This window comes from Octopus sinensis, unplaced genomic scaffold (assembly GCF_006345805.1).
Source record: "Octopus sinensis unplaced genomic scaffold, ASM634580v1 Contig10970, whole genome shotgun sequence".
Classification (NCBI taxonomy): domain Eukaryota; kingdom Metazoa; phylum Mollusca; class Cephalopoda; order Octopoda; family Octopodidae; genus Octopus; species Octopus sinensis.
The window spans coordinates 245,152-266,088 of record NW_021832232.1 but is presented as its reverse complement, the minus strand read 5'-3'; the positions used below and the strand labels follow the sequence as shown (position 1 = coordinate 266,088).

At 34.8% G+C, this 20,937-nt stretch overlaps 1 protein-coding gene and 1 long non-coding RNA gene across 2 annotated transcripts; one reads left to right on the top strand and one right to left on the bottom strand.

Moving 5' to 3' along the window:
• Positions 1-13,340: 13,340 nt before the first annotated feature.
• On the bottom strand, positions 13,341-13,709 carry LOC115228814. The gene is made up of 3 exons (XR_003883262.1): positions 13,630-13,709; positions 13,481-13,599; positions 13,341-13,449 (listed from the first exon to the last, which is right to left on the bottom strand). It is a non-coding gene; the product is annotated as an uncharacterized LOC115228814 (long non-coding RNA).
• Positions 13,710-15,177: 1,468 nt separating this feature from the next.
• LOC115228795 (translation initiation factor IF-2-like) lies at positions 15,178-19,140 on the top strand. Its single transcript, XM_029799282.1, is given in 8 exon segments — positions 15,178-15,349; positions 15,387-15,574; positions 15,576-15,716; positions 16,119-16,200; positions 16,587-16,840; positions 17,036-17,217; positions 17,800-17,881; positions 18,853-19,140. Coding segments are annotated over 8 exon segments (1,389 nt in total).
• The last annotated feature ends 1,797 nt before the right edge of the window (positions 19,141-20,937 follow it).

Below are 20,937 nucleotides of genomic sequence, written 5' to 3'. Positions count from 1 at the left end.
GACTCCCAGGGGTACACGTACCCCAGTTTGAGAACCACTGGTCTAGGAGATCCAAGCATCTTTTAAGCTTTGACATAAGTCTATTTTTTAAGCACAATATTTTTTCGTAGACCCCGGAAGTATTTGGGATTTTCTGTTTTGAGTAGATTTTTTCAGAGTACTTCTTCAAAAAGCTGCTCAACAGGCTTCTAATGTAGTCATCTGTTCTTTCTATTGCATCTTCATTCTCCTCAACTGCCAAACAGGAGTTTCCAAGTTTAGAAGAAATGAATAGTTCATAGAAGGCCCAGTCCGTTTTTGCGGTTCTATAGTGCTAAAAGATATCCTCCATTAATGTTAGATACAGCATTATAGTCATCATCTGGGGGCATGATCACTGCCGATGTCTTCGATTATCCTCGGGAGTTGACATAAGAGCTTTAATGAGGGTGAAGTTAAGAACAGCGCTAAGAAATCATCTCCATGGCATGAAAAATGATTTGGTTTTTCCGTTGTCCAAACGTCAAAACAAACTTGATCGGATACAGTCTGCAGGATTTTTCCATCTCGATTTTTTTTTGATAGCCAAAAGATAGGCATTTAGAGTTTAGATCTTAAGCAATCAGTACAAATTAATTGCGTTTGAAGAAATCAGCAATTGAGTTTTTGTTTTCAACTAATTTCTTAGAGTACATTCCCCCGATCAGAATCCACTCTTATCCACATAATAACTCGAGAGACACAAATTCACAGGTGGTTTCGTTTTCTATTTTCAAATTTTTGATCTTCAACCGATTCATATAGTAGATGGCCGTACCCGTGCCAGCAACCGCACCATCTCTTCACACACCATATGAAGTATGGATTAATTCTTTTTAATAATTTTAACATTTTGTTTTATTAAATGGTACAGTATAACCTCCATTTGGGGCATCAATTTTGAAAAATTGCCCCAAAAATGGAAGTTTTCCCAAAAATGGAGGTCTGAAATTTTCTTCATTTTTATAAACATTTTAATAGTTTTAGTATATTTTCATTAATTTATAAATAAGTAAAGTATTTTAAAGAACATTTAAACATGTTTTCACTAATTTTATTGATAATTAGAGTATTTTTAAGTAGAAAAATTTTTTTTATTCTATTACACGAAAATAATCTGTTATTTTGTTTCCTGTTGCAGATTTCTTCATATATATGCCCAATATTTTTCTGAAATTGTAATAGTCTTTTAACGCATCAGGAAACTAACGGTGAATATTCTCTTCAAGGTTATTCATTCCTGTTATCGTGTGCAAGTGTGAACATTTGCATTCAGTTTGGTCATATATTGTCTCATCATCATTTTCTTCTTCATTTTCAGCAATTACGTCAGCAATTATCGTGTCAAAATTTTCTTTCTCACTGTCAACTAAAAAAGTTGAACTAGAAATCTGTTGCCGATAGTTATTAATTTTTTTTGGTATAACATCAACCATCAAAGAAAATAGATAGCTAAGCTAATTAATGGCCTCACGAGACACCCGGCCAGCCTCGCGAATGGCGAAGCTGTTCCCTCAGATCACAGCAATAGACAGACGTTCCAGGAGCCAAGAATACTCTCTTGGATTGTGGCTTGTCCTTGAAATCCGTCGACCGAAGTTATTAATTGTCACGCGTCATAAATGAAACGCGTGCCTAAAGTGAAACGCTGTGACCTTGGATTTAACGTTGAATTAAGCTCTCGACAATTATCAACTCAATATTAAAGATGATTTCGCACTTTAAGATAATACAGTCGGACCTCGTTATGAGCCAGACCTCGGGTATGATCCATACTCGCTTTATGATACAAACTCTATTTTTGAGCCACGTTTTTTGAAACTGCTTTTTTCCTAAGGGGTTTGTAAAAATCAATTAAAAATAGACCTCGTTATGAGCCATCTAAAAGTTGCTATAAACTAAATATTTTGTAATATAGTTATTTTTATTTTATATATTTTATCGTTTATTTTAAAGAATTTTTTCTTTGTCACGTTGTTATCTTTGTTGAAGTATTTTCCACTGTTCTATGTTTTCTAGATGCCTAAAATGAAAATTGATCACGAAAAAAAACTCGAAATAGCCCAATATATTAAACGGAACCAGCTTTCAGAGCGAAGAATTGCGGAAATTTTCAACGCTAGCAGGGCTACAATTTCACGTATAAAAAAGATTTCCCTTTTCTTGATAATGGAACTATTTATTCTGATTTATCCGAGCAAACTAGTGATTCTGAAAAGCTTAAAAATCTCGATCTTAAAGTTTTCGAAATTTTTCACAAATTGTGACTTGAAAAAGTTCCCTTATCTGGACCGACCATTAAGAAAATTGGGTCGATGGTCGCTTCAAAATTATCATTGAATAATTTCAAATCGTCTAATGGTTGGCTTCAAAAATTCGTGGATGACAACTGAAATTTTTAAAAGCTGGGTTTTTAATGAATTTTTATATTTACCTAAAAACACTACATCGTTAGTTCAGCCATTGGATATGGGCATAATTAAAGCACTGAAGACAGATTACAGTAATTTACTTATCGAATTTGGATGCATTTGTGAAAATAGAAGCAATTTTTTGGAAGCAATTAAAAGTCTCAATTTACGGAATGTGATGCAACTAATTTCTGAAGCCTGGGCCAATGTAACTTCAAATCAAATTCAAAATTGTTGGAAAAAAATTTTTGAGTGTAGATGGGAGGAAACAATAAATATCAATTCGAAGATTCATACGGACGTGACAGAGATGGTGAACGAAGTCTGTCGAAGAATTGCTTGAAAGCGAAATAAATTTTTATAATGGGCCTGAATCAACAGACATCATAGATCCACTGACTCTTATTAATAATATGGAGGAAAATATATGAAAACTTTCTCCAGAATTATTAAATGATTTCTACTCCCTAAGGAAAAAAATAATGATTAATTTACGGGATAAAAATTGTTTTGGAGAAAAGATTACGCATTATTTCAAAAAAGTATAACTTATGAACTGTTTCTATCTGTTTCTTGTGAACTATTTTTTACTTAAAGTACTGTTAATTAGGATTATTAGCGAACCTCGGTTTATGATACAACCTCGGTTTATGATACAACCTCGGTTTATGAGCCACCATGTGGCTCAAACCGAGGTCCGACTGTATTATCCGAATGAGATTTGCCAACATTGTAAAGGATGATCAGGAGAATAAGAATATTCTTAATTTTTTAATAAATAATACAATACCAGAAGATTTTTCAGGACTAAAAAAATTTCGTTTTCTTAAAAAATTTCGTAAATTCTGGAGGTAATATTAAATCTAATGATAGGTGTGCTAACCTCGATAACGGTTCATTCCATAGTTTATTTTTATCTATCAAGTTGATTTAGTCGATCTTTCGTTTTATTCAGATATAAATGATTCCTATAAACATCTTATGAATGTCAAAATTTTTCTTTGCCAAATAAATAGAAAATAAAGAAGCAGTTACAGTTTCGGAATCATTGAAAACTATATTTCTTTCCTATGGTCCACCAAAAATTCTGCAGTCTGACAACAAAATTATCTTTTTCAAACTACCCCAAAAATAGAGGTTTTCCCAAATAGAGCATTTCAAAATTCATGGATTAAAAAATATAGGTTGCTGAACAGAGGTTAATATTAATTTTTTATTTTTAGGCGACAAAGCTTTATGTGTGTTGTGCTCCGGCTAAATTGCTTGCCGAACATCTTAAATAAAACGCCATTTTTAAAATATTCACAAATCATAATCTGAGAAAACTAAGGATGAACAAAAAGAAACACTTGCATCTCAGTTAAAAAGAACTCTCAACAATCAGAATCACTCAGAACACTTGTTAACGGTCAATCTGATTCAATCAGTGCTAGTTATGTTATTTCTCATGTTATTGCGAAGCATGGGAAGCTTTTTTCTGATGGTGAATATATAAAAGAAGCGTGAATAAAATGTGCACCATTCTTATTCAAAGAAAATCCAAAAATTATAGAAAAAATAAAAAATATTTCCCTCTCACGAAACACGGTAAAGGAAAAAATTTTGGTGATGAGTGAAAATATCTCTATTTAACAAAGTAAAGATATTAAGTCTTGTGATTTCATTTCCCTTTGTGTTGACGAAAGTACTGACATATCTGGATTGTCACGCCTAGCAATTTTGTCAGATATTGCGCCGTGAATACTATTATGGAACAATTATTGTGTTTGCCAGCATTAGCAACAACTAATAAAGGAGTCGATATTTTTAACACAGTTGTAAATTCGATCACAGAGAAAAGGATAGATATTTCAAAAATAGTATCAATAACCACAGATGGTTCCACCCAGTATGATTGAAAGAATAATGGTTTTGTCAGCTTAGTTACATGGCACGTCGGGCATCCAGTTCTTGGATTTCATTACATCATTCATTGTTTTTTCTTACAACCTTCAGGTTTTATGTGCAAAATCTGGATTCGAGCACATTACAATCGTTGTCATAAAAATAATTAACTTCATATCTGCTCGGTCCTTACATAAAAAAAATTCAGACATTATTAAATGAAGTAAATTCTGTACATATGGGTTTTTTATAAATATGTTGAGCTGTGGAAAAGTTCTTGAACGATTTGTCCAGTGTTTGGATGAAGTGCAAATATTTTTACATAGTGAAAAAGTAAGTGATAAGTATCCACAATTAATGGACCTTGGATGGATCCTTAAACTAACATTTTTTGCAGATTTTACGTGCCATTTAAATAAATTGAACTAGATTTGCAAGGTGGTAATAAATTAATATATCACGCGATTGATTCAATTCAGGCATTTGAGGCCAAAGTCGTTGTTCTTAACCTTGACGTACTTTTCAACAATTTTAAATATTTTTAAAATACTAAAAAATTCCTAAAATTATATTAACTTTCCATAAAAAATAGATCTACCTAAACAAATTTTTGAATTTTCATCGTTAATTCAGTCAATAATTCATGAATTTTCTTCGAGATTTGTTGAATTCAAACCATTTTCTCAAACATCCAAATTTATAATATATTCAGATTTAATAAACTTAATTTGAAGATTCTAGAATGGATAAATTTTTAAGATCTGGAAATGCAGCTAATAGATCTACATTACAGTTCTATTTGGAAACAAAAATTTGTTGATTTGAGAAATACTTTGGAAATAATTGAAAATGATCAATTATCAGTTTCACATGAAAAGACCTCACAAGACGAAATACTGACAGTATGGAATTCCATTCCTGATAAATTTTGCTGTTTAAAAAAATTAACGATCGCGATAATAATAATTTTTTCATCGACGTATGCCTGTGAATCTCTATTTTCAGAAGTGAATTTTGTCAAAGGAAGCTTGAGAAATTGATTAACTAATTAAATTAATGATTACACTTTTTACCTAAATAAATGGTTTTTTTGAAGAAGATAAATAATTAAAATTATTTAGTCAATGATTCTTTAAATGCAATCCGTTTTAGTCCCCTTTGTAAATTTTTAATTTGCTTTTTAAGGTAATTGGGTACACCTAAAATTGTAAATTTCTAATTTTGGCACATCGGCTGAAAATCTTTGCCATCCCTGAACTATTATGTGGTTTTCAGAATCAACTATTTTTTGTGGTGTCGCAAATCGACATATATCACATTCCGACACTACTTCCCTGATGATTTCGCGTTTAACAAAAAAATATCTCTTAATTTGTATTTTTTGTTTAGATATTCCAGTGATCCCCTGCTCTTCCAATATTTTAACTATATCATCATATTCTTTGACAATTTTGACAAAACAGCGAGGCATCAACAAAACTTTATAGAATACGCATGTTCAATTATGTCGCCTCCCGTGCTGGCTACATTTCACTTATCAACAAATCATAAGGTCAGATGTCATTATTAATGTGGTTTTTATCATGAGTTACACGTGTGGGACTATTTAATATTTTTTAACGCTATTTCTGAATTTTCAACATGCCTTCTATAAAATGCTTTTCTTTATATATAATAATACGTTTTGTAGAAAATATCACAGAATATCGATCTATTCAAAGCACAAACTAGTTATCTGCATGGATAATGAAAGTGAAATGCAAACTATAGAAGATTCTATTTATCGAAATAGCTATTCTGGAATTCGTAAACTGCAACATGAATGTTTACACTCTTATTTTACATTAAAATGGAAAATTATAGATCGAGTTGCAAAAGAATGCATAATTTGTAAGTTTTCTATTCCACTTGAAGTACAAAATTAAACCTAGATTTCCGATACTGAAAGATTCCAAGCAAACTTTAACACGAATTCCAACAGACTTTAACTTTGACATGAAATCTTTCAAAGCTCATGAGTGAATCAACTACAACTGGATCCAATTTATTAGGCGAAGCACTTTCATATATAAAACAATTATTTAATAAATAATGTTTACCAGGGTGACCCCCTGGGCCCTGTTCTTTTCGCCTTGGGCGTTAATAATATTGCCCACTCTGTCCGTTCCCCAATTAACATTTGGTACCTTGATGATGCGACCATTTGTGGCCCTCCCGATGTTGTTTTTGACGACCTCCGTTTCATTATTCCTTCCCTCTCGGCCATTGGCCTTTCTATAAACGACAACAAATCCGAAGTGGTGAACATCAATCTTAACCCAAATACATTCACTGTTGCAACTTCCACGTGCCAAAATATCCTTTCTGACGTCCAAGTCACCGACAAGTCCAATTTGATGATTCTCGGTGCTCCCATGGGTCCTTCTGCCCTTGAAGACACGTTGTCTTGCAAAATCTCTAATATTTCCAAAATGATCGAGAAGCTCAAAGACATCGAGCCTCATGTAGCTTTCTTCCTACTGCGGAATTACTTTTCCATGCCTAAGGTCCTTTACACATTAAGGTGTGCTCCCTGTTTCAAAAGAGACGACCTTCTGTCAAATCTGGATAATATCCTCAGGCTCGGTACGAGCTCGCTATGTAATCTGGCCTTTGACGATCCGGGTTGGTCTCAGGCATCTCTACCGGTGCGCTGGGGCGGCCTGGGCATGAGATCTTATTCCGATCTTGCCCTCCCAGCCTTCCTTTCCGCTCGCTCTGCTTCACGTATTCTCTCAGACATCGTTCTCAGAAACCTTCCCGAACGCAAATTGTCTGAAGATTACTCTGCTGCCTGTGGTCGGTGGGAAGCTCGGTTTGGCCCGTGTATACCTGATTCCACATCTATCCAGCGCCAATGGGATGAAATTTCCTGTCGGAAAATATACGAAGACCTGATCGCTGTCTCCAATCAACACCGCGTCGCTTGCCTCCGTGCAGGTCGCTGCGAAGGCAGCGGTGTTTGGTTGAAGGCTCTCCCTTCCATCGGGAACCTGGTGGACAAGGAATGCCTGAGAATGGCAATTTCCCTCCGCGTCGAGCTGAAAATCTGCCAGTCGCACAAATGCCGCTGTGGGGGAACTGTTGACGAGTACGGTTTGCACCCCCTCGCATGCCGGCGAAGTGCTGGTCGCGCCCCCCGTCACAGTGAACTCAACTCGATCATACAGAGAGCCCTCGCTTCAGCTGGCATCCCGTCAATCCTTGAACCTGTTGGATTGGATAGAGGGGATGGCAAACGCCCAGACGGCATGTCCACCTTCCCATACGAGCATGGGAAATCCCTTATTTGGGATTCTACCTGTTCGGACACGTTCTCGCTTGGAAATCTCGCTCAGTCCGCCGCCAATCCTGGGCACGCTTCGAGGCAGGCCGAGGACCGAAAGATTCTCAAGTACGGCCATCTTTCCAACTCGCTGTTCTTTACTCCAATTGCCGTGGAGTCCTCCGGGATTTTCGGCCCCAAGACACTCCGCTTCCTTCGCTCGCTCGGCCGACGGATTTCAAGGACTAGTCGCGATCCAAGAGAGTATTCTTGGCTCCTGGAACGTCTGTCGATTGCTGTGATCCGAGGGAACGGCTTCGCCATTCGCGAGGCTGGCCGGGTGTCTCGTGACGCCAGTAATTAGCTTAGCTATCTTTTCACGTCCTTATTGTTTTAAAAAAACTTGGTAGTCTACGAAACAATTATTTATTCTTCAATAAACAAAACACTACTTGAAAAGTTTATAGAAGTTACTGGCATAAACATAGTCATTCGTGATTATAAAAGTTTTTCAATTTTTTTAAATTTTAAGAAAGTGAGAGTTTGGATGATTTTTATTCCCTATTTTCTGAGGATTTGAATGTAGAAAATATTTTAGATGTTTTAGGTAAATTTTGTACAAAGTATGCTAGAAAACTTGGATGATAATGATTTTGAATTAAATTTTTCTCTGCCAAATTTAAATTCATCTTATTTTAAACGGATGAATAAAAAATGAATGTTCATTATTCGAAATACGATTTTTCAACTGGGAATGAAGTATGTTTAGTGAATAATTCAAAGGTTCGGGTTTTAAAGGATTATGGAACAAATCCTTCACCGTAACTAAACAGATTTGAATCTCCATATGGAGAACCAGCTGAAAATATTTAAATTTTGTCATACAATCGACTAGTGGTTTATTTTATATATATCAGATCAAGACAAAATTCATATGAATCGAGTAGAAAAAAATAGACGCTTAATTTTAATAAATTTTTTATTGATTAAAAACCAATGCAATTAATTTTGACAGTCACCATGAGAGGCATTATGATAGATTGACAGGTGATATGTAGTCACAATGGGATGAGTAGCTCGTCGGGACGCGTTAAATTATCTATTTAAAAATTATCAAATGGTGCGCCTCTTAAAAATATCAAAATTATATATTTGTTAATTGTAAATATAATAACTAAGAAAATTTAGGTTGAATTTGTATAAAAAAATCTTAAAATATTAAATTCGAGAATTCGGTAACCGTAGCGCCTGTGACATATTATATGATTGGTCACACTATTTAGTCGTACAATCATATCAAAACATAGGCAATTAATAAAATCAATTTATTTTCTCAACAAAACTGACATAACACGACAAACTTTCATATACATCATGCTAAGAAAAGTGGAAATTTTCAGTTGATTTTGAGAAACCTGCTGAATTAATAAATTTCAAAATTATAACATTGAAATAAAAGAAATTATTAGTTCGAATTTACGAAAATAAATTAAATGAATATATTTTTAAAAAAAGGGTCATACAATTGAATGGTCACACTATTCGGAGTTATCCATCAGTTAATATGCTAAGAAATTAATTGGTGGAATTTAAAGTAATTTAAAAATATGCATTCGTCTAGATGCCAACACAATTCAGCGATTAACAATTGCTTAATAAAAATAACTTTGAAAAATATTGTTTAATTTGGAATCACAAAACGAAATAATTATTTTCTAAAGTAGAAAAAGTGTCTTAGAATAAAAAGATTTATAGCATTAGAATAGAAAAAGAAATTAAATTCATTTGTGCCAAAAAAGGGTCCCGGCGAAATTTCTCATAAGATTATTCTTCAAGTGGGATTTGATTCTCTATTTTAGCACCTAACATAACCGTCATTCTTATGAAAATTTGCTTTCTTACAACACTGAAGTCAACAAATATTAGATCAAAGTAAATCCAATATTTAGATTGAACTTCTTGTCAGTATTTATAAAAGTTTTTTTTCCACTTTAATACTATAAAAAATCACGGAATAAAGAAACGATAAGTATAAAGGACTTTAGAATGTGTAGGCAACTATTCAGCAAAATTGTGAATTTAGTCCAATAGGTCTGTCGTGAGTTAAGAAAAGTGGGCGTCTTTGAAGGTTACTTCGGGTTGCTTCGGAGCTGAGAGAACAACTTGAAGAAATTCTTTGCCAGTTTAGTAATTGATAAACTAAAAGTTTATTAACATTTAGGATCTCAGTTTTGTTGACATTCGCAGTGAAACAGAAGCTGTGGAGACAGGGATTAGCGCAATGTTTATTCGATGACCAAGTCAGATCAGCACACTTTCTACCAAAAGAAAAATTGTGCAATCTCAGTTATCTCATGAATGGAGCTCTCAATAATTCAGTCTCTCCAGGAGGCGTTAAAAGCGTTTTTGGAACGAATTTGACAACCGCTTATTATAAGCAGGGCAAGAATTGAAGAGTTTTTGAGCGGCTTGAATTTCTTGATGAAAACCGAATGTTTTGAGGGCACGCATGCTTTGGTTGTGGGATGCCAGAAATAATTAAGGCAAAAATTAAAATCAAACCAAATTATATGAACGTATTGAAAAATAAAGCATCAAAAATAATTTAATTCGAATTGGAGATGCACGTATATACGTTGATATCATTCAGAACGATCTGCATATTGTAGTCCTCTAAATAGTCTGTACTATAGGATTTTACTGGGCTGCATTTTGCATAAATTTATCAAGACGTAAATCATATACGGCAGAGGTTTCCAAATGGGGAGGCGCGCCTCCCTAGGGAGGCGTTGACTCGTGTCAAGGGAGGCGCGAAAAGTATTTCAGAAACATTTTTTAGAAAATTATATCTATGTAAAAAACGTGACTATATTCCGATAATAAGAGTTATTAATTTAAAAATTATATTTTTTCAAAAATTTATTTAATTTATTAGACAATTAAATAATTTTAACACATGAATAAATTCTTGAGTGGTTGCAAAAGAAAATTCACGAATAATAAAGATTTTGACGATGGTTCAAAAAATCAAAATGATTGGAATATAATCAATGCGTAGCGCCATAGTGAACATTGAAGCAAACAAAGACATATTTGCTGAACATTTGGATTGTTTGTTGAAGCATTTTGCTCCCTATTTTAAAGATCTCGACTGTAAAATGTTCGAATGGATACAGAATCCATTTATTGATGAAGAAGATAATCAATTTGCATTGACAACTTTTGAAAAAGAAAAATTGATAGAATTGTCATGCGATACATTATTGAAACAAAAATTTGAGAGAGAACCGCTAATTTCTTTTTGGTTGAATGTAAGACGGAATATGAATTTTGTCGAATAAAGCAATGAAAGTTTTGTTGCCATTTGCTACTTCATATTTATGCGAAACTGGATTTTCTGCACTAGCTGCAATTAAATCTAAATATCGAACTCGTTTAGTAGTGACTAATGAGCTAAGAGTAGCACTCTCTGCGATGACACCAAGATTTGAAAAACTTTGCGCCAAGATGGAAAAAAAATTATCTCATTAACTTTTTGTTTTAAAAATTGTTTTTGATAAAATAATAATTGTATTATATTATGGAATATAAAGGGAGGCGCAAGATTGTACTTTTTCTCTAAGGGAGGCGCGTAAAAAAAAGCTTGGAAACCTCTGATATACGGTGAGAATGACTAAACTATAATCACGATAAAATTCAATCTGTATAAAAAACATAAAATTAAAACTTTATTAATATAAAATACAAAAAAGATATGCCAAAATAAGAAAGTGATTGAAAGTAAAATACACTAATAAACCAAAACTAGTCGAATCAATTATCCCCATCAGCGTTGACATCACACTTGGCTACTAATTAAGTGAAATACACAAACTACATTGATCTGCCCAGTCCGCCACCAAAGGTTGGGTTGTAAAACTGTTAATGATAGAAAGCACCTAATTATCAAAACACCCAGACAACCCTATCAGCCTTCGAATGCGAGGAGTAAGTCGCATTTATATACTCCTCGTCGACTACATGCACACTCTCCGCAAACAGTCTCTCCTACAACTTGCACAAAACCAATAACTCTAAAGATATCACAAAGCTGATTGAGATCGATCGAAATATTGAGTCTGATCGTCAATATTCTGCACCTCTTGTCGACCTCGTAACGTTCATTTGTAGACGTATGGATGACTCGTGTCACCAATCGGGGAACTGTCCTTTCGAATGAATTATCCGGAGTCCCCATCTTCATTAAATTACAAATAAACACAACCTTTCCAAGAATTTGTTGTCGTTTCCTCACTAAATGTACACGGGACGGACACTTAGGATTAAGCAACGACAATTCCACGGATAAAAGTAACACACGCAACTACAAATCTAACAAACAAACATTCCACTTTCTCAGGAGTCAAGTCTTGAGAAGGATTGGGGATTTTTTGAAGTTCCTTCCGCTTATTGTCGATTGTAAGCAGTTCTTGACTGAGACTGTCCTTCTGGCGTAGAAAAGTGTCTTTCATCTACCAAATAAGCACCCAATGAACGACTTGTTCTATTTCTGCACGATCTGTGTCAGGAATGGCAACTCCACTGCTTTCAATGTCATTCAACGACTAACATAATTAGCCACTGGGATACCTTAAGCTGACTCTCTACCCGATTCAACAGATTTGTCTTGAGAACAAACAGTTCATTCAATCGTTCCAACTTGTCACTCCCTTTCTCAGTATTTTTTTCAGCCTTTAAATTACGTAATTTAAAAACCAATCTTGAGTTGACCAGATCGGTTTTTCTGCGAGCCTCGTTGTTCAATGACAGCTTTGACCGTGGCGGAAAAGACACCACTGTTCTTTTTCGTTTTATTCCCTTTGTTATAACACAAATATATAAACAGAGGACTGATTCTTTAGCAGTGAGACATTGACTGATCCATCACTAAACACTGAATTGGACGACTGCAGTGCGTTCTGGGCGTCCTCGGCAGTTGCAAACGAAACCAAAGCACTGTCAGGTTTCCCGCCATAATTCAACTGAAATTCAAAATTAATAAAAACTTGAATATTTTCTATTTTTCCAAAGTCAGCATAATGTTCGTTAAGGAACCCAATTGTGTTAATATGTGCGGGAATATTATTAATCAATAACGAATTGGCGGGAAAATCTGCTTACAAATTACAGAACAACACGTGGAAACGTTGTGGTGCACGTTGTCTCTGCACAAATGACCGATCTCTCAAAACAGGCCCCGAATTTTGAGAATTTATAAAATTTTCAGAAGAGGACTGTGCAGTTGTGTTGTCTAAATTTATTAAAAATCAAAAAAACTCTCAAAAGTTTTTTTCATAGCAGTAACCACAGAAGGATCGATTCCAATTTGAGGCCCAACGACATGTTTTCTCATTCCATGTCTAAAATTGTGTCGATCTCTGCGGTAAAAGTGGTTGGAATGTCGAGAGCTGTCGATAGACTGAATGGGCATCGATCCCTTATTCTGTCTGTCTCTGTAATCATCCCTCGAATAATGTGCCCGAGACTGTCTCCGATCTGAAATAACACCCATATTTATACCCTCCACTGAACTGCCTGATTCCATCGAACTCGACCGGTCCCTTCTTGGTGGGTGAAATGACCTTCTTCCCTTCCTACTGAATTTAAAGGTTTTTTAATGTTTTACGTGTTTTCTGGACTTCTTCGAGAGGACTAGAGGGGTTAGTGGGGAGAGTACGTGGTCGATTGCCTCGATGGAGGAGGGAATTCGAGGGGAAGGGTCATCTTCTGTGCTGGAATTGAATTCTGCAGTGCTGTAGACTTGTAGGAGGTCGTCTATGAATCTTTCTGTGTCTTTTATTGGTATAAATTAAGGAATTTTCACTTGATCCGAGGAATTCTTGTAGGTAGGAAATGCAGCTGTTTCGGATGTTTGGGTCGTCTTTAGATTTCCCGAGGATTGCGACTGTATATATAGCAATACTTATGGGATCTCCTTTGCATCTTTAATGTTATATATATTTATATATATACTCTATTTCAGACAGTCTTTGGACAATCCACAGTTTAAATTCATCAGCATCTCTCATCATGACACGTCACTAATGTTACACTAAATTCACTAAAACGTTAATCCATTTTTATTTTATATAATTTAATATTTTAATTATGTATTATAATTTATCATTTTTATGATGAGGAATTATATTTGCGGTTATTTTTTATTTAAATAGAATAATAATCAATGACATAATATCGACTTAAAATATTGGAAATAACTATTAATTAGATATTATTATAAATCAGGGATCGTTAATCTAATAGGCATATTCTCTAAAATAAAGATCAGTCAGAATGTTGTCTACAAATTGGCATAAAAACTCAGAATTTATTCAAAACGTATTATGAGTGGAGATACTTTATAACTTGGTCACTAAACTCAATATTTCTTTTCGGTTTGTCATGTCCCAAGTTTTTTGCGAATAGACTATTTCTATCAAAAAAGTATAAAATAACCCTGTACCCCGTCCTCTCCTTTTTTTGCACATTAGACAATTACTTCTCCTCTCAGTGACACTACTCTCAACATCCACAGTCATGGAATATGTCTGAGAAGTCCCTTCATTGCCGATTTCATAGTCAAAAGGATCCTTTGAGACTTGAATTGTATTTTGAGTCTCTTTTTTAACCTCCATATTTTTATATGCTGAGTTCTCGGATATGTTTTGTACATTTTGAGACACAGAATTTGCTCGATCTGCGTTGTTAGGAGGAATCGCTGTCTTGGAAATTAAAATGTTTAGACAATTAGTAAAATTATCGTTCATTTGGGAAAACAAAGTCGATAATTCTGTAAATTTGTTTTTATTTTTACGTTTTTTCCTAGAAATAAGAAAGGTGGTCAGGCTACTTAATTTTATCGCGTTTTTTAGTCATTTGAGTCATTTTTTCTTGTAGTATGTCAATTCTATTTCGAAGTTCCTCCATTTCTAGTGACTCTGTAGGAGAAGGGGACTTAGAGGGCTTAGTCGGAGAGTTATTTGGCACAATATTCTCTCTTAGAGCGAGTACTACTTCCTGAAAACTGTCGAATCTCATAGAAAGTGCTTGATTTGACTGAATAAGCTCCTCATTTGTTCTTTTTAGGCCTATCTGTGAATTCTTAACGAATAAACTGTCCAGCAGGTTCTGGATATTCTCAAATTTGTGTTCGATTGTGTACTGAAGTTCACATAACTTTGGAATCATGTTTGGCTGGGCTATTTGGGCTGGCTGAGACTGGGATTCAAACATTTGTGAACTTGACTGAGTGGGTTGGCTGTATTCACTACGTAGAGACTTTCTTCTTTAAATTTTATTTCCTTATAAGTACAATGGATTGCTAAGAAACAGGTCTTGAACGTTATATTGTAAAGATGTTGAATTTTGCATGTGTACAGAACAAGAACTAGAATATATTTCGCTCCTTTTTTTCCTTTATTCTAAATAAAATTATATAAATAAAATACTACTTTTTTAACATTAAATTAAATTAATTATCTTTATTTCATGTTGACTCGCTTCAGAATACCCACGTTCTTAATGAATAAAGCTCTTTTATCACTAAGCAGTTCTCCCTCATCACGTCCCCCAATTGTCACCATTATGGGACATGTAGACCACGGAAAAACCACGTTGTTAGACACTTTACGGAAATCCAATCTGGCTGAGGGAGAATTTGGGGGCATCACACAAAAAATTGGAGCATTTCGAGGTTTTTATTTAAATATTTTATTTTTTAGTTGATGTAGGGGACGGTAGGTTTATCACGTTTATCGACACTCCGGGACATGCTGCATTCTCTTCGATGAGATCTCGGGGGGCCACACTGACTGACCTTGTTGTGCTTGTAGTGGCCGTTAATGACGGAGTTATGCCACAAACACTCGAATCATTAACTCATATAAAATCGGCAGGAGGTTTTAAGTTGATTTATTTTAGTCCCAATGATTGTTGCACTGAATAAAATTGATGTCCGAAATGCCAATATATCGGAAACAAAAGAACAATTGTTTTTAAATGATGTCATAGTCGAGGATTTTGGCGGGAAAGTAAAATGTGTAGAAATTTCAGCTAAAAAAGTATTTCTAGTACCCCGAAAATAGAATATGAATATCGACAAACTACTAGAAGCAATTACTTCGATGACATGCAAACAAAAGTTTGAAAATGATGTTTGTGCGGCGGTTTTGGAGTCGACAATTTTGCCAATTTATGGGTTATTAAACTGATTAATTGAAAGTAAAGTGGCCTCTGTGATTGTAATGAGTGACTCTTTGAAATTGGGAGACCAGGTAATGAGTTCTTCCGGGGCTCATGGAAGGATCAGAAATATTTTTGACGAACATGGAAATTCAATAAAAATGGCCACAGTCAGCATGCCAGTTCAAATTTCTGGATTTCGGGATCAAATCCCACAAGCAGGCGACAAATTGACTTTCACTGACAAAAGAAAAGTTTTATATTTTCCACTGAATTTTCAGTCTTCCAGAAAAGTTCAAAAACCTGAAAAAACTATGAAAGAAGGACAATCTTCAGAAACACAGTTCTGTGCTTTGATTCGATGTTTGTTGAATTATTTGTTAAAATTGTGCATAAGGTGATACGATGGGGTCTTGTGAAGCAGTCGAAAAAATTTTGTCGAGTTATAAAAGCGAGAAATGTGAGTTGAAAGTGATTAGTTGTCAAGTCGGCAGTTTAACTGTCCGAGATGTTGAAACCTGCGAATTTTTTAAAGGTTTTTATCAAACCAAGTTTCCAGGAAGTATTTTTGTATTCAATTCTCTTGTCGAGCCCTCTGCTCGGCGATATCTTGAAAATGTGAACGTGTCAATTGAAGAACATCACGTGATTTATCATCTCGTGGATTCACTTGTAAAACAAATTGAGGACAGTCTGCCTCCAAAACAGGTGGCAACGACTTTAGGTTTACATTTATATATAAAAAACAGGCGAGGCTGTTGTAATTCAAGTTTTTATGTATGGAATTGGGGGGAAAAGAGTGCCAATTGCTGGATGTCGTGTTTCCAACGGAGTTTTGGAACGTAAGTCAAAATTGAGAGTTTGGAGAGAAGGAGAATCTGGAAAAAGATCAGTTGTTCATGACGGCGAGTTCTCGTCGTTGAAAAAGCAAAGAGTCGACGTGAGTGTTGTTGAAAGGGGAGATGAGTGCGGTCTGAGGGTGGCGGGGGATTTTAATTTCCAAGTTGGTGACAAACTTGAATGTTATCACTTTGTTGAACATCGCGATAAATTGGACTGGAGGCCTTTTGATTGAATATAATTTAGTTAACAATTTCTTAGTTTGTGCAAGAATAGTTTATTGGTAGTTATTCATACTGAGTGTGAATAAAAATTAGGTTGTGATGTCATTCTTTAATGTTTTCTTGTTAACTCAAAGTTTGTTTTTCGTGGACCACAAAATTTCTTCAATTTCTTGAGTCGGGGGGAGAAATCGGCATTGAAGATTGTTTGGTTCTTACTAGTGATTTTAAATCTATTTTATGGAATCTACTTAATAATCCGAATTACGTTTTTAAACTGTGACTGCAATATGTTTATACATACTGTGAAGTATATGAAGTAAGTATATTATTGAAAACAAAAAGATTAAGTTTACTTGATTATATTACGGTTATTCAAATAACACAAACTAAACATACTAATCATATAATAGAAAGAACAAGAAGGACAATTAAATAAGTGATCTCAGACTTGTAGGGCAAATGCGTCCAAAATGATCCTTTTCATCGTGGAAGTTTGCATTTTGCATTGTTTTTGGGTAATCAGAGAAAATTGTGGATATAGGGCTACTAATAAACTTGGCTTTAAATATTGTATATTTTATGCTCTTTTTTGCCGATCTATGTAACTTGTTTTGTATATTTTTTGTGGTTTCGGATGAAATGATTACATTCTTTTATAAATAAAAATTATATTAAATTTATTCAAATTATTAATATGAAGAAATAGTTTATTAGTCGGTTTATTATCATATTGGTTTGTTGTCTTCTAATTAAATTATTTTACTCCTTAATTACTTATTATATATTAAATAGATTTAACAATAATGTAAATAATATTTCAATAAAATATTGTTTTTTATCCTTGTCGGTTTGTGATGTTTATTGTCATATAAATACAATCACACATTCTATTTTTAAGGTTTACCATGTCGCTTGATGTCTTCCTCTCGGATGTCTGTTCCACTGATATCAACGCACGTGTGGCTGTCGGCACCAGACTTGTAAATCACCTTAACAACGAGACATGCTCACTTTCATGTGAAAACTTAAAAATGCTCATTGACGGAGTTATTGGGTGGCTTCGGTCTGGAAATTACAAAATCGCTTTAAAAGGAATTGAAATTCTCATGTTGTTCTCAGAAAGAATGAAAAACAACTTTAAACCATACGTCTTTAGTGGTTTTTATTTACTTTTTGTATGTTCAGTTGTAACCATTGCTATCGAAAAACTGGGCGATCAGAGAACGTGTGTTCAGAATAGTTTAAGAGATCTCATTTTGAAAATGTCAGTCATTTCTGGCCAAAAGGTAGTAACAGCTGCTGATTCGATAATTCGATTGGTTTTTGTTAAGTGAAATTAGTTTGTTGTCGGCATGCTTGATGTTGGTCTTACTCATCGTCTTGTGAGTATACGGCATCAGTCTTTAATCATCATTAAAGAAATAATTTCCAGGTTTATTTTTTTATTTTATAATTAGATATGGATTTGAAGACTATCTTACCACAAAGTGCATTCCATCTATTTGTACTTTGCTTTCTGATTCGTCTCTCAATGTATTTTGTTGAGAAACGACAATTGTAGACACAAGAAGAAGCCAAGGGGGTTTTGATCAACTGCTATGAGCTCGGCGGTCCTCGAATTCGTAGTCTGATAAACAAACAGGCGTGTCTGTCTTCTGAAAAGTACGATTTGTGATTGATTGTGTCAGAATATCTCAAATGAACAAACTTTTTGATAAATCAAAAGTCAGAAATGAACAATCCAAAGAACCGTCTAGTTCTGTCAGATCAAACGTACAGAAATGTGTTCGACAGGTTAATATACCAGTCAAATCTCGACAGCCTCAGAATACAGAAGGTTTGGACTTATTTTAATTTTAATAGCCGGAGTTGTCACTGAAGAAATGTTTTTTGAGGCATTCAAGGATCAAGTGTCTTTCAATGTTTAAATTATTTGTTTTTTATTGAAAAGTTCTCCGGGTCTAAAGATCTTGCTGAAAAACTGAATAAAATTCGTGTATTGATTGGAAACAGCAATCGCGACTGGAATGACAGGACTGTCGCTGTTCGTGCATTTTTAAAATTATTAAAGCTCAAGCAAATTCGTTATTTGGTGGAGAATCATTTCCAAGAAGCAAGTTCTCTGTTCGAGGCATCCTCATTCCGTTCGTGGGCAATATCACTAAAGGCGGGTCTGGCTGATTTGCGATCACAAGTTGTGAGGGAGTCTGCAATCACAATATCGTATTTACTTTACTGAGAATTGTAGTTTTCTGTCGACCAAATTGACGAATAAATTTGTAAACATGGCAGAAATGCTAATCCCGACCATTCTTCACAACATTCAGAACAGTGCCAAAGTGGTAATGACTTCGTGTGTAGTCTGTATGAGTTATATAATCAATGTATACTTATTTTCTGTCATTTCATAGAATGTCAAGTCCTCGAGGATAATCCCGAGTATTATTAGTGCACATGACGACAAATCTATTTTGATTCGAAAGTTTTTCTGAAATCTTATTATAGGCATTCCTATGAATTTATTTGCAATATTATGAAGACATGGCCGAGTCAGTTACTCGAAAAAAACGTGATTATATTACAAACATCCATCGAGAAGGGAATAGCAGACTCCGACAGTTTGTCGAGGACATTTAGTAGAAAGTTTGCTAAGCAAATTCGATTTTTAGTACTTTTTGGGTTTTCTCTGCGTATTTCCCAGCAAAGGCGTCGTTTATTTATTCAAAACTCGATTTCAGCAAACAAAAGGCATTGAAAGCTGATTTTGAGAATTTCACATCATTTCCAGTTGAAGTAGATCGGGAAAAACTATTGGAACAAGTTGTGGGGGGAACAACTGACTTCAATCGTTCCATAAGCGTGGACAGACGCATTCCACGTGTTGGATTGAAGAGTCAAATTCTTGGAAGATCGATTGGCTCTCAAAAGAAGGCTGCCAGTCGTGCGTCGAGTATTTCCGACATTTCATTAATTTCCAACGACTTTTTAAAGACTCCAATGTCCGAAAGTCTGTTATTTGTATTAATCGACCGTTTTAGGAAGGAGGAGTACATCGAGGACCAGGGCTTTCAGATTTGATCGAGTTTATTGACTGGTTTTTATCTTAGAGTTTGAAAGAGAACATTGATTCATCATATGATGGTGGAGGGTCTAATAGCTGCATAAACGTGGTGATGCCTGTTTATGTGTATATAAAGGATATAAGTCATATTATTTCCCTTATTATGAGCAAGAATTCCACTGACCGTCGAACCGGGCTCTCGCTTCTGGAAAAAGCAATTGAAAATGAAGTCGATATTACGTAATAGCTTATTTAAATTCATTTTTAGGGATGTTCAACTTGAATTGATGATGAAGCAGGCCATCAAAATGATTCAGGATCCGGAAATGGTGATAAGTCGTTATATATGTCAGAACATTTCCGTATGCCTAACCTCATGTCGACAAATAATGACTACTTTCAAGGATAGGTTGGACCCGACACTGGCACCAGGACTGCTCCAACAGCTTTTTTTAAAATCAGGATCCAAATTATTGTCTTCTGTTCAAAAGAATGTGAAATCTCTCATTGACTTGACACTGTAGTCGTTGTATGACTAAAAATTAGAAAAATATTTCCAATTTCAAATCTTATTACAGCTGTGTACCAACTGATGCAGGATCGTTTTTTAATGAACTCCACTCTTGTATTTTAGCTTGTTATAATTCGAGATTCTGTTGCCCATCATTGACTATCTGCCTGTCCTTTTGGAATTCGACTATGATAGTCTGCTTCTGAAAAATAGTCAGTTTGTCGCTATTCTGGATGCGGTTTTCGAGAATGTGTCGTCCTCCTCTTCGATGAAAGTCAGGGAGTCGGGATTCACTCTAATAACTGAATTATATTCCAAGTTTAGAAAGGAGTTTGTCGAATTGGTAGAAACTATGTCATCGGACAATTTGGTTTGTCTAGTTTATTAACATGTGTTTAGAAAATTGTCAATGTTGCTTTTAGTGCCGCATCAATTCCGATCATTGAGGTCAACACGGATGTGAA